General features: G+C 42.0%; 1 protein-coding gene across 1 annotated transcript in view; it reads right to left on the bottom strand.

Moving 5' to 3' along the window:
- Slc44a5 (solute carrier family 44 member 5) overlaps nt 1-4,051 on the bottom strand; it is a 283,278-nt gene extending 279,227 nt beyond the window's left edge. The window contains exon 1 of the mRNA XM_090334599.1: nt 3,991-4,051. Within this exon, the coding sequence (XP_090190725.1) occupies nt 3,991-4,024 (34 nt within the window). The 5' untranslated portion in view covers nt 4,025-4,051. The remainder of the gene's footprint in view (nt 1-3,990) is intronic.
- Between the last annotated feature and the right edge of the window lie 9,665 nt (nt 4,052-13,716).

Below are 13,716 nucleotides of genomic sequence, written 5' to 3'. Positions count from 1 at the left end.
ACTCTTCCACCCCACCTACCATTCTGTCTTCCACATTCTGCCTGCTCTTCACTCATAATTCAGGTTCTTCAGAACTCCCTCTTCTACCATTAGGATGCGTTATCCCTAAGACTAACTTGCTTTTAGAGGCCTGTTAAGTGGATAAATAATTAAACCATCTCTACTAAAATGAATTAGCCCATGTTCTCTAGAACTCCTTTTAAGGCAGAGATTCACAGAGGCGCTGTCACCACCTCCACCCAGAATGTGGTAGGTAGTTTTGGCTAATGATAAGATGGGGTAATGGGTATAATGGACCTTTTGGAAAAAGGAAGTCTATCAGGTCATCCCATTAGGCCTAGAAAGTTGATAGTGGAAAGCTACCCTTCCTGAAATCATTCTTGACAGTAGGAATGGAGCCCCAAATTCCAAATAAGCATCCAATGGATTCTCACTTCAGCTAAAACCAGAATTCCTTTGTATGACCAAAGAAATCTGGCCTCTTTTTCACCTGTCTACCTCACACAAAATACCGGTCTTCCTTCTGTCCTTAAACCCATTGAACTGCAACTCTATTCCTACCTAAAGCACTTATGGTGCTATGTCCCAGGTTTTAGCTGAAAATTACTCATGATTTGTTTTCCAAAGAAAATGTCATCTCCACGCACAAACTAAAGTAACCTCCTGATCATCTGTTTTATTTCTTTGTGGTAATAATCACCATGTGAAATTCTCTAGTTCATGTATTTTTTATCTTCCCTTCATAGATTCTTTATGGCCTGTCATGTATCTACTGCCTTGTAGAATCTGCTATTATGCAATGTGCATCATGAATAGATGACTCCAAGCATAACTTAACCACTTTTGTTGGTGTGGGGAGGGGCAGTCCTGGGGCTTGAACTCAGGGCCTGAGCACTGATCTTGAGCTTTCTCAAGGTTAGAACTGTACCACTTGAGCCACAGCATTGCTTCTGGCTTTTTCTTTGTTTTCAGTACCAAGGAATCAAACCCGGGGCTTTGTACATGGTAGACAAGCATTCTACCACTAAGCCACACACTCCTGACCCCTAACTTAAACTTTATACCTAAGTAATTTTGTAAGAAGTCCTTGTACTAGTATTGGGAGGGATGGATGTTAATACTACTATAACCAATATAATTGTATTTATAAGAATTCTATTGACCACAGACAGTATTTCTACTAAAAAAACATAAATATTGGGTTCACTATGATTCCCTTTGACTTTTGGCAAAGCTATTCTTTTGATAAGATCAAACATGAACACTAGTATTCCCTTGAGAAATCCAGTTAACAGATGTTATTTTGTCAATGTTAAAAATTGCATTTTCCTTTGGACAGTTTCTATTGATAAGATTTCAGAAGCCAAGGCCTGTCAGATGATTCAGCAAATAATCTCTCCCAATATGCAGGGTAGCTAAGCAGAGAAGCACGTCTCATTCAGGGATGATCAACCTGGTATGGTAAAGTACTTACCAAATCCATGCCCCCTCAAAATAAAACAAAAGTCTAGACATTTTTGCTACCAGGAAGATCTAGTATAGTTGACTGTAGCTTGGAGAAAAGACATCTGAGAGCATTTCAGCAAGCCTGCAGTAGATTTTGTGAGACTCTTTTCTTAACACAAAAAATTGAGATAAGTCACTGAATCAAAATTTCTTAAGGTGTGTTATCATACACAAAATATCAAAATAAGTTCTACTAAAATACAACTCAAAAAATTTCTGAGCCTCCTTTGTTCTAGGAAATATTAAATTGATTTTTAAAGGCATACAAAAACCTCAACATTAACAGAGAAACACAAGTTGGAAGATCTAAGACAAAGAAGAGAACACACGCGCACGCACACACACACACACACACACACACACACACACACAAAACTTTCCCTTTAAAACAAACGTAGCCAGAGAAAGCTTTGTTAAAAAAAAAAAGAAAGAAAGAAAGAAAAAAGAAAAAAAACACTATAGTAAAATTTGGGGAAACCACATGTCCTAGGAAAGCTTGACAAAACTATTCTTCAACTACCTCACTAACTGATTAGATTTATTAAGAAAATGCACAGAATTTCATCTTGGCAGATTAAAAAAAAACTTCTCAGCGTTTGGAGGAAGGGGCAGAAAACTGAAGAAAAAATTTTTTTCACCAAATTTCTAATGCTAGGTCTTATATCAGCTCATTTCTCATTAACTTGATCTCCTCTGCATCTGTATGTGCTTACTGGTTTCAGGAGTGAATTTTTTTTCTTCAACTACCACGTTCTGCAAAACTACCAAACATTGCTTTCTTCATTAACTAGTTAGTCTGCTGGATTTGGAGTATGATGCATAAGCCTGCAAGTCGTCAGCCTCACGGGCAAAGCTGAAAACCAATCCTTCTGTTTTATTCATGATGCTAGATGGTGCCATGAAAAAAGGAGCGAACCAAAGGTGGGGTTTGGACAAAGTCTTTGATATTATGGTAAGAAGAAGATATTATGGTCTGGCTCAACCCACGGGTATGAATTAATAAGTCATGGGAGCCTGAGGTTTAACACCTTTCCTATATTTTATAGGGACAATATTATGTTTTGAGATAATACAGTGAAATCAGATTGCTCTTCATAGGCTAAAATTTCGACACAAATTGCAGATGGTTTGTAGTCATCTCTTCTAAAGAACCAAGAGTCGCCCATTTTTAATCCTTCCTAATAAGTAAATCCAGTAATCACAATGCCAGCTGGAGCACCAAGACAAAGTTGTGTCCCCTAGTGACCTCTGGAGTAGAACCTACCTCCCACAAGCAAGCCTGCGCTGGGAAAGGGTGGAGGGCAAGAAGCAAGTCAAATCCCAGCACATGGCCAGGGATTAAGCCAATAGATTCCACAGTGACCCCTAGCTCCCATTTCAGAGTCCACGATCCTATTTCACATAACCTGGAGGCGTAAGAAGTCTCCGCCTTCCATCCATAAGACCCACTGGGTTGAAATGCAACTTCCAACACCGCCGCTGCCCCGCCGCCACCACCCTCGCGTTCTGCTCCCCAGTGCCCAGCTTTCCTCCGGGCAGGCCGTCAGGCTGACTTCCACCTCCCTGCAATACTGCAGACAACCTCTTCAGCACTGTCAGTTTCCCAGAGAGATGGTTGGAGGGGGGGGGGGGGGCGAGAAGCAGGAGGGGCGAGAGAGTAGCGACCTCCACGAGTCCCTGCAGAGCGCTCCCGCCCGCACCGGGCGCCCTGGTTCCCCAGGACTCCCTCCCCCGCCCCACAGCCAAGTAGGCTGCTCCGGAGTCTTGATTGGGACCGTGTGACAAGTCACCCCAACAACCAGCTCTTCCTCCTCCTCGTCCTCCTCCTCCCCCCCCCCCCCGCCATCGTTCCCATCCTTTTAACTTTCCAAGTTTGGAAACCCTGATTCCAAGGAAGCAACAGGGGGGCGAGGAGGACTCAGCTGGAGTCCCTGTCCTCCCTCACAGGTGGAGCAAGAGCCTGCCAGAGCCGGGAGCTGGGCAAATCCCCAGGACCCCGGTGGAGGGGGAAGAGAGCGAAGGATGCCTGACTCCTTCCAGTCTCCATGGAAGGATGAAGGTTGAGAAAATGGATGCAGAACTTGTGACCCTAGGGATGGTCGGAGAGAGACAGAGACGGGGAGACTCTGGTTCTGAAAAGGCGAGATTAGGAGCCCATCGTCGCTACTCCCCGCTGCGCTGAGGCTTGAGAGGGGGGAGGAAGAAGGCGCAACAGATAAGACAACCCAGCTCGCGGAGTAGGCAAAGCGACGGGGCTGCACAAGAGTCTCCAGATTTTTTTCCCAGGTTACCAAGGGGACAAACTCCTGGCAGAGTGTCCCCGAGGCCCCGGAGAGGCGCAGCCGTGGCCGGGTTCCTCCAGCACCTGGAGAAGGCAAACTCTTCCCAGGCCAGGCAGCCTTCCACTTAGCCAAGCCAGGATGTAAACAGGCCGGACGGCGGGGGCGAATCGCCGCGAGGCGACGGGGATGGAGAGGGACTCACCCTTGCTGCCGGGGGGCTTTCTCTTCCTGGCCATCCTTGGGGCCCCTGCCCTCCCCCCGGACCCCCTCCACGCGCTGGTAGGGGTGGCGGCGCGGCTCCGGGAGCTGGCGCCCCTGGCTTCCAGGCGAGCTCTGGCCGCCGCGCTCAGCTCAGCGAGCTCTTTGTTGCGGCGTTGGCATCGGCGCGGCCGCGGCGGCGGCGGCAGCCGGGCTGCTCGCTCGCTGCCTCGCTCGCTCGCTCGGTTCGGCTCGGCTCGGCGGGCGCCGCCGCCCCTCTGCTGTCGGCCACGCGGAACTGCCCGCCCAGGTTCGCGCTCCAGCCGCAGAGGCGGCTGTGGATGCGGCTGTGCAGCTCCCGCTGCTGGCGGGGTGCAACGCGGTGGTCCCCCAACCCCGAACGCCCGCCCAGCGCTGACCTCCTCCTGGCCGCCCCCTCCTCCCCGCCTCCCCACCCCGCTGTCCCGTCAGAGCCCACGGCGCCCTCACCCCGCGACGGGAGAAGGCGACAAGGGTGATGACGAGGGAAGGGGAGATGCTGGAGAAAGAAGGGAGGTCGCAGCCACAGGGCCGGGGGAGGAGCAGGCAGGGCAGCTGGACTCTGGCGGAACCTCAGTTGACCCTCCTGCCCCTGGGCCTCCAGAGCTCGCTCCCGGAGGCACCCATCTTCTTGGGCCACCGAGAACTCCAGCCAGCAGGCGACCTATCACTCACAAAACAGCCCCGGAACCCCAGTTCCACGTGCGCCCCCGGGGCGCACTCTTACCTCTGCCCCCTCTTGAGTGACTCGGGAGAGGAGGCAGGGATGCTGGAGGCCTAGGAAAGAGAGTTTAAACTCCACGGTGGAGAACAGAAGAACTTGCAAAAAAAAATACACACACACACACACATACACACACACACACACACACACACACACACACACACACACACACATGACCTTGTTGGGGGCCACAGCTAGGACTCACGACAGTTCCCGTGGGGACTTAGGAAAGAGGAAAGAAAGTTCACACGGCCAGGTGTTGGGGAATTAGGAGGGGAGGACTGTTTCCGGGCCCTCCCGTCGGAACTTCTTCACAGTGGCCCTGGACTCTCACCATCAAGAAGAGGGGCCTTTGCCACTGAAGGTTTTTGTTTTCCTTGAGGAGCTGTCCAACGCTTGAGTGCTGATCCCCTGATGAGAAGGAACCCGGCCATTGTCCCAAGACCATGTCAGGGCAGGCAAAAGTTTAAGGATGATTTAAGAATGTCCAGAGCAGGCTTTATAAGAACGGTAGAAAAGGAAGAGTAGAGTAGAGTAGGAACAACCAGTGTGTGCGCCATTGTGGGAAAAGAAAGCAAAATTCACGTGGTACTGTAGCTGAACGTATGTGCTAAAGCATTTCACCTGTCTTTTAAACGTCTGCCCAGTCCAATCTCATTAAACAAGCACTACCTCTAGCCAAAAGTTGCCTTGGCTAGCCAGTGTGATGCAACAGACAGAACTCTGGACTGAACAATCCAGTTTTGAGTTCTGGCCTTATCATTATATTACTCTCCTATCTGATTCCCTTGTTTTTCTGTTTTCTAGTTGGTAAAATGTCATCTCAAGAAATCCCTGAGATACTTGGCCAGATAAGAAATCATGTTATTTTTTGCCATCTTTCTAAATTTAATGCTCTATAAGGTGATTCTTTTTAAAATTTCTTTTTGTCTGTCAGGGCTTGGTTGCTGTCCCTGAGCTTTTTTGCTCAAGTCCAGTGCTCTACCACTTTGAGCCACACTGCACTCCAGTTTTCCCGTGTTTAATTAGAGATAAAGAGTCTCACTGGCTGGCTTTGAACCTCGATCCTCAGACCTCAGCCTCCTGAGCAGTTGGGATTACAGGTGTGAATGGCCAGCATCTGGTTTAAGGTAATATATTGAAGTATATTGAGAACCTGTGAAAGTATTGAATGCAATGTGAAATAGCAAGTTTTTCTCTTAACCAAGGTGTGCATTGAAAATAAAACATGAATTGCAATTTTTTAATTTGGTGGGGGGAGTGAGGATAGAATGCAGGGCATCACAGGTGCTATGTTTATGTTCTACCACTGAGCCAACACTGATCCCGTAAGTATATCTTAATAAGCAAAATAGTGAAATTCTCAGACTTGAGCCAGAAATGAAACTCAGAAGATGTCCCCTTCCAAAAGCTGCCTGACAGCTGTGGTGGCACACACCCATAATCCCAGTACTGTAAAGACTGAGGTAGGAAAATTGAAAGTTTTGGCCAGCCTGCACTATTCATTTACATCAAGAGACTCTGGCTCAAAAATAAAACCAAACAAAAACCAAAATGACTCTTCAAGATCTTCACATTTTTAGAATATTTTATCACTGTAATTGGTATCACTGCTTGTATTAAAATATTATTTTTCAATTCACTCATCATTTCCATTTACTTTGGTTCTTTGGTTCTGCTGCTACATCTATGAGTTGGATGGTCAGTCCTGCCTTGTGGTTTCATATACGATGAACAGGGACACCTGATAATTTCCCATGGTTCCTATGATCTCCCATGATCTCACAGCCCAGGGCTTCCCATGAAACAGCTGCCTGTCAAATAGATTGCTTCTGCTGCAGATAAGGAATATTTCCATATTTTTGTGTTTATCATTTGCATAGTGCTAACACTATTTTTCACAGCGAAGGCTCAAAGTGTTAGGTAAACCTAGGTTTCATATGGATATGATTCATATAGTTTAGGTTGCAGCAGCTTAAAATGTGTTTACGTACATTATCTCAAGTCAAGGAAAGTCACAGCACTCACAGAATATCTTCAAGAGAAGTTTATTAGACATCAATGAGCAGATGAGGAAACAGACCTTGAGACATTTAGGTCACAACTATGTAAGCTGTGGGTTTCCAAGCCAAGTTTCTCATATGTATCCTACACAGTTTACTTCTGTTCATGGGTTACAAATAGAATGAATATAGGGGTTTGTAAAGGCAAAATAAATGAAACAAGTATTTTAAGTGTGTGTGAGTGTGCATGTGTCTGTGAGTGAGAGACAGGCACTACAGATCTGAGAGCATATTCATCATTACTCACTTGCAAGTTACTGGGAGGGAATGGAGACCCCTCAGGTCATAAGAGTCAGGAATTCAGATTTTGTAGATGCTGACTAACAAACAGAAAAAAGAAAGACAAGGCCCCTGGCTTCAGATGGATATGCTAATTTCAGATCTCAGCCTCCTGAATAGAAAATATTATAGATATGAGCCACCCATGTCTGGCTCTGGCTGTGTGTGTGTGTGTGTGTGTGTGTGTGTGTGTGTGTGTGTGTGTGTAACTTGAACTTGGGGTCTAAGTTCTGTCCTCAAGCTTTATTTGCAAAAGGCACATATTCTACCAATGGAAGATCAGAATCTCACAGATTTGTCTGTTAAGGCTGGCTTTGAACAGTAATCTTCAAATCTCAGCTTCCTGGGTAGGATTATAGGCATGTCTGGAAACTCTGGCTGTTCTTGAAGCTATCAGTGGCAGTGCAATCAATCAAGTAATTTTTAAGTCATATGAGATTCTATTGGGCTTTTTGCCACATATTCATTTTTATTTGATGGTGATGACAAAATATTGATCGCCATGATGACAAGGAAAAATTTGACTTAATCTCTGTTCTTTTTCTAAGGAAGTTTTGAATGAGACTTTTTGATAAGTAGCTACAAGACTAAATTGGTAACTTCAGTTATATGTAGTGTTATTTTTCTTAAATTTCTCTAGGTAGTCAAAAATACCTATAGAGTAGGAGATACAATGGAGAAAGTAATAGATGCCTCTCATATAGTAGTGCTGAGAGTTTAACAGGGAATCTAAACTTGTCATACAAATCACCCTAAATAAAATATAATATTTACTATGCAAGGCATGATTGTTATTAATTTCATGTTAATAAAAATTTAATTTAAAATGGTTAAAAAGCTCTCAGATGAATAATCTGGGCTGAAATATTTTCTGTTGAATGCCTATTTAAAATTTACTACTGTATTTAGGAAAAACAAGTGTCCCACTAATTTTAATCATATTACCAGTTGGTATAGTAATACCAATTTTATACCAATACAAATTTGCCTCAATACTATATTTATTTTACAATTTTATACACAAACCCCCATAGTCCTCACCTCAGCTGAGGTTTTAGGGGACACTATTACTCTCTGATTAGAACTATAGAAAGATAAAAATAGGAAGACTCTCTAATCAGTAGGCGGAGGTCCAGAGGATCATAGTTTTAAAAAGCTCAGGCAAAAAATGATCAACAGACTGCCCTTTTAATTAGCCAGCAAAAATCCACACTAAGACTGGGAGTGGTGGCTCACACCTGTGAACCTAGCTACTCCTAAGACTAAGACCTGAGGATCGTGGCTCAAAGCCAGTTCCGGCACTGAAGTCTGTGAGACTCTTATCTCCAATAACCACTAGAAAACCGGAAGTTGTGCTGTGGCTCAAGGAGTAGGGTGGTAGCCTTAAGCTGAAGCGCTCAGGGACAGGGACCAGTCCCAGTTCAAACTCCACAACCAACTCCCCCCACCCTTCCAAAAAAAGTGCCACAAAATGTTTGGCTCCAGTTACAGAACACCAGCCATGAGCAAGAAATCTGAGCATGTGAGAGTTCCTGGCACTGGGGGAAAAAATTGATGGTAGTTGGAGACTAAAATCAATCAACTGGTGCATTAAAAAATGTGGCACTTATATATTCAAAATCATCAGGTGAGGAGGGTAGAGAAACTATGGTTGGCTTCATACGCCAACCCACATACTACTATAGAAAATTGAGAATTACATTTACATTTCTTTCATTTCTTATGAATAACTGGGCTAATATAGTACTTACTATTATAAATTGCATCTGAATTAAATGAAGAGTTCTAGACTGAAGGTCTATAGAAATTTTTCTCTTTATCCCACTCTAATTAATACACTTCCAATTCTGGATTCAGGAAATGAGTAATTTCATTTGAGTTGTGCAGAAAAATAAAATTCAGAGGTATCATTGAAGAGTTTAAATGTTAATTCTGAATTTCTTACATTAAAACCTTCACAGATACCTCTTCTAATGCTCTACCACCTCCAGAGTACTTACCCATAACATAGCTAGTCTGAAAAGAGCAGCATACAGACAGAAGGAAAGTCAGACCTTACATTGAGACAATAGGGTATGATCCACAGGCAAGCCTTCAAGTATTCCTGGAAAATACATGTAACACTGTCTTCTTTGATTAACCTATTGGCCTGTTCAATGAAAAAGTGCTTAATCTGACGTATCATAGCTTTCAGTTAATCAACTTATCATCCAACTGTTCCCAAGGTGTATCATTATCAATATAATTCTTGAGAGTGGTTGATTAGGCCAAGCCTAAGGCTCCCAAGTGCTGGGATTATAAGCATGCAGAACCATCATTCCTGTTCACAACTGTTCTTTGGGCCAGTCAGCTGATTCTTCTGTGAGAAATTTGCATGTAAAATAAGAGCCTTCAAAATAGCCAAATGCTTTTGAGATATTCCTGACAGTAGACCACACTCCATTCTCTATTACTGTATATTTATTCATCACTCTTCATCAAATATGGACTAATACAGTGTGCCATTCACTGTTATAGGTAGTTGGTTTAATCGTGGAAAAATAAAGCATTATATATTAGAGGCAGAACTAAACAGATAACCATAAGTTATTCAAGTTCTCTTGGAAGTAAAAAGCATATCTGTATTGGCAGGGCAATGAAGACCATAATGAAGCTAGAGGTCAGGAGGATTTCTCAGAGGAAGTGATGTTCAAATAAAAAAATACTACGGAAGAGTCAAAAAAAATAAGAAAACATTAGTCAAACCAAGAAAATAACATGTTGAAAGGAACCAACTTGAAATGATCAGATGTAGAATAATTTGAATTTCAAAAATTATCATAAATAAATTGAGTAAAATAAAAATGTATATATCCACAGTGATATTCAAGACAAAGAGAACTCAAACATTTTTCAAAACCACGAGTAAGCATAAAAAAGTAATTCATATGGGGACCACGACATGAGAAAGGGTATCAATGTATGTGAAGTAATGCACCCTCTATCTGATGAATATAATGTAACCCTTCTATTACAATAAAAATATATGGAAAAAAGTAATTCATGCAACATATGATATAGTAACTAGGGATCTTCAACAGATGTTTAAACCATTGGGTAAGAGATTGTGGGACACATGATTGTTCCAAAGTTACATATTAATTTCAATGGAGAAAATGTTTTTATACTGAAGTAAATGAACAAGTTTTTTAAAATCTACTTCCTAATGTGACTCAGTAAATACATAATATTATCTATGTTGTATTCTTGATAAAATGTTTAACCTAAATTTAATCATGAGGAAACAGATGATACAAACTCAAAGTGAAATTGCGTAAGACAAATTCACCTGAACTTTTCTAAAGTTAGCAAACAAAACCTTCTGATGTTATGAAACCATATATAGGGACTGTTTTAGAGACTAAAAAAAGAATAAAATACCAAATACAATGTACAAACTTCAATGGGGCATCAGCTCAAAGTGGGAAAGATAAACCCTTTAAAAATAACACATTTTAAACTGAAACATGCTAAACATGTACTCTGTATTAGGTATTATTAAAATAATGTGAATTTTCCCCAAGTGAGTTGGTAGTATTTTGGTTATGTAGGAAAAAGTCTTCATCAGAGGTCCTTTTTATTAACATTTTAACAATCATGTTCATGTAAAAATCTCGTGATGTTTTGATTGGTTTGAAATTCTTTCTTTTTTTACATACTTGGGTTTTGAACTCATGACTTCTTGCCCACCAACCCTGAAAATTTTCAAAATACAAAGTTGAAGAAAACATAGGTGAAAAGTAAAAAACCTTAGGCTTTCACAATTAAAGGCAAAGCAGTTTATTTAGAAAAAGCTCAGTTGCTTCAGAGCTATTCTCTGCCCTTCAAGATTTCTTTTCTAGTCTGGATTGTTTCCATGAAGCTCAGCCATTTCCTCCTGCTTATCAGGCTGCTTATATTGATTCCTATAGATGCTATGGATCTTCTGAAACTTAGCAACACCTCCCACTGGACCACAATTTTGAGTTGGTTACTCATGGCCATAATTACCCTGTCCCCTTGAACAAACTCTTCATAGAGGTTTGCTTTTAACAAGTGACACTGTGGCTCAAAGTGGTAGAGCAGTAGATTTCAGCTGAAGAGCTCAGGGACAGTGCCCAGGCCCACAGTTTAAGCCTCACAAGTGACAAAAGAAGCAGAGGAAGAGGAAGAAGAAGGAGAAAGGAGAAGGGAAGGGAGAAAAAGAGGAAGGGAAAGGAGAAGGCAGAGGAGGAGGAGGGGGAGAAGGAAAAGACCTCCTTGGCACAGGTCGAAACTTTCTTAATAAGGACCAAGAATCACAACAAATCAGAGAAAGGCTGGATAAGTGGGACTGCATTAAACTGCAGAGCTTTTGTATGGCAAAGGACATAGCTAGTAAATTAATTAGGAAGCCTACAGAGTGGGAGAAGATCTTCACCAACCATACAACAGATAAAGGTCTCATATATAAAATATATCAACAACTCAAAAAATTGAATCACTCCAAAACTAATCTTCAAAGTAACAACCATCCCATTAAAAGATGGGCCAAAGACTTAAAGAGAGTCTTCTCTGAAGAAGAAACAAAAATGGCCTATAGACACATGAAGAAATGCTCAACATCTCTGGTCATAAAAGAAATGCAAATCAAAACAACTCTAAGATTCCACCTCACTCCAGTTAGAATGGCCAGGATCAAGAAATCTAATAACAACAGATGCTGGAGGGGATGTGGCCAGGAGGGATCACTACTACACTGCTGGTGGGAGTGCAAACTCATTCAACCACTATGGAAAGCAGTATGGCAGTTCCATAAAAGACTAAACATAGAACTCCCCTATGACCCAGCAATTCCACTACTTGGCATTTACCCAATCATCCAGAAAGAAAGACATACTAAATCCACCAGCACAACAATGTTCATTGCAGCACTATTTACCATAGCAAAGATATGGAACCAACCTAGATGTCCCTCAGTTGATGAGTGGATCAACAAGATGTGGTATTTGTACACAATGGAATTCTATGCTGCTGTCAGAAAGAATGACATTGCCCCATTTGTTAGGAAATGGAAAGAAAGACTTAGAAAAGATTATATTAAGTGAAGTAAGCCAGACTCAAAGGAACTTAGGCTCAATGGTTTCCCTCATTTGTCATAATCAGTAGAAAACTTGGGCTCTCCTAGCAGAGATTTGCAATAGAGCAAAACCTTGATACAAAAGGCCATACAGTAGGACGCTAAATGAAAGGATCTCTGGGATATAGAAACATAAGCCATATAATGAATGACTGTTGTTCTTAAGGTACTATGTTATCTCTCATCTCTTTTGCTGTCCCTTGGTTATCTCATATTGTTATAGTATCTCACTTTGTTATCTGATATATTGGATATATTTGTATTTGATCATTTGAAATTAGTTAAGGGGGGAAAACAAGATGAGGGGTGGGGGCTGTGGGGACCAAGACATGTGAAAGGGTATCAATGTATGGGAATTAATGCACCATCTATCTGGCAAATATCATGTAACCCTTCTATTAATTACAATAAAAATATATGAAAATAAATTTAAAAAATAAACATTCATTGGTTTCACAGACCATATTTTGATTGGGGTTGCCAAACATATCAAATCGAAAACATGTTCTAATCACAGTTTGTGTACTTTGTAACTTTGGAAAACTTCCACATCAAATAAAAATTGCAGCAACAATTTTGAAGCTTTCCTGATGGGCCAGTGAAGTTATACCAGCTTTGATGTTGGATCTTTTATTCTAATTTGGGGGACTTTTGTTCCAATGGAAGGATAACTATCCTAAACCTTCTGTATTACCCATTACTCTTTCACCCTAACCCTGCAATATGAGAAAATATATACTCCTTATGGCTCAATGTGCTGTTGTACTTTTGACATTGATATTCACTTTCCTAGCCAATACAGGTGAATATGGATATAGGCAATTTTACCATTAGAGTAAGGAAAGTTGGGAAAGCTTCTAATGGCTTTTACTTTCCCTTTGAAGTAGGGGATAGAGCTATGTGCTGAATTAGGGGAAATGGATTGTGGGGAAGAATATGTAAAAGGTACAGCAATGCTAAATACCAGCCTGCTGCGGAAAATAGGAGCAAAGAGTAACTACTAAGAAAGCACAGAATCCTTGCCACTGTGGAAGCCAAGAGAGCTAGAGAAGTACATTGGTTTTTAACTGAATAAGCCAATTTTTTTTTTTTGGTGCCAGTCCTGGGGCTTGAGCTTAGGGCCTAAACACTGTCTCTGGGCTTTCTCAAGGCTAGAGCTCTACCACTTCAGCCACAGCAGCACTTCTCGCCTTTTCTATGTACGTGGTACCCAGGAATCGAACTCTGGTCTTTGTGCATGCTAGGCAAGCACTCTTACCACTAGGCCAAACTCACGGCCTGGGCCTAATTTTTTTTAACACAGTTGATGCACATGACTAGAAGATAAGTGATTGGAATGGCTGGTTTAGGTGTGTCATTTGCAGAGAATGCTAACAGAATACAAGAGCAAAAGAGATGAACAAGAAACAAGAAGAATCTAGCCAGAATTAAGAAAGGGATGAAGAAAGGTAATGCATCTACTATCTGGCAAATATAACTGTAACCCCT

This window comes from Megascapheus bottae, chromosome 6, assembly GCF_031878675.1.
Source record: "Megascapheus bottae isolate mThoBot1 chromosome 6, mThoBot2.hap1, whole genome shotgun sequence".
Lineage (NCBI taxonomy): Eukaryota > Metazoa > Chordata > Mammalia > Rodentia > Geomyidae > Megascapheus > Megascapheus bottae.
Note: the sequence above shows the minus strand (reverse complement) of the source record. Positions and strands in the feature narration are given on the sequence as shown.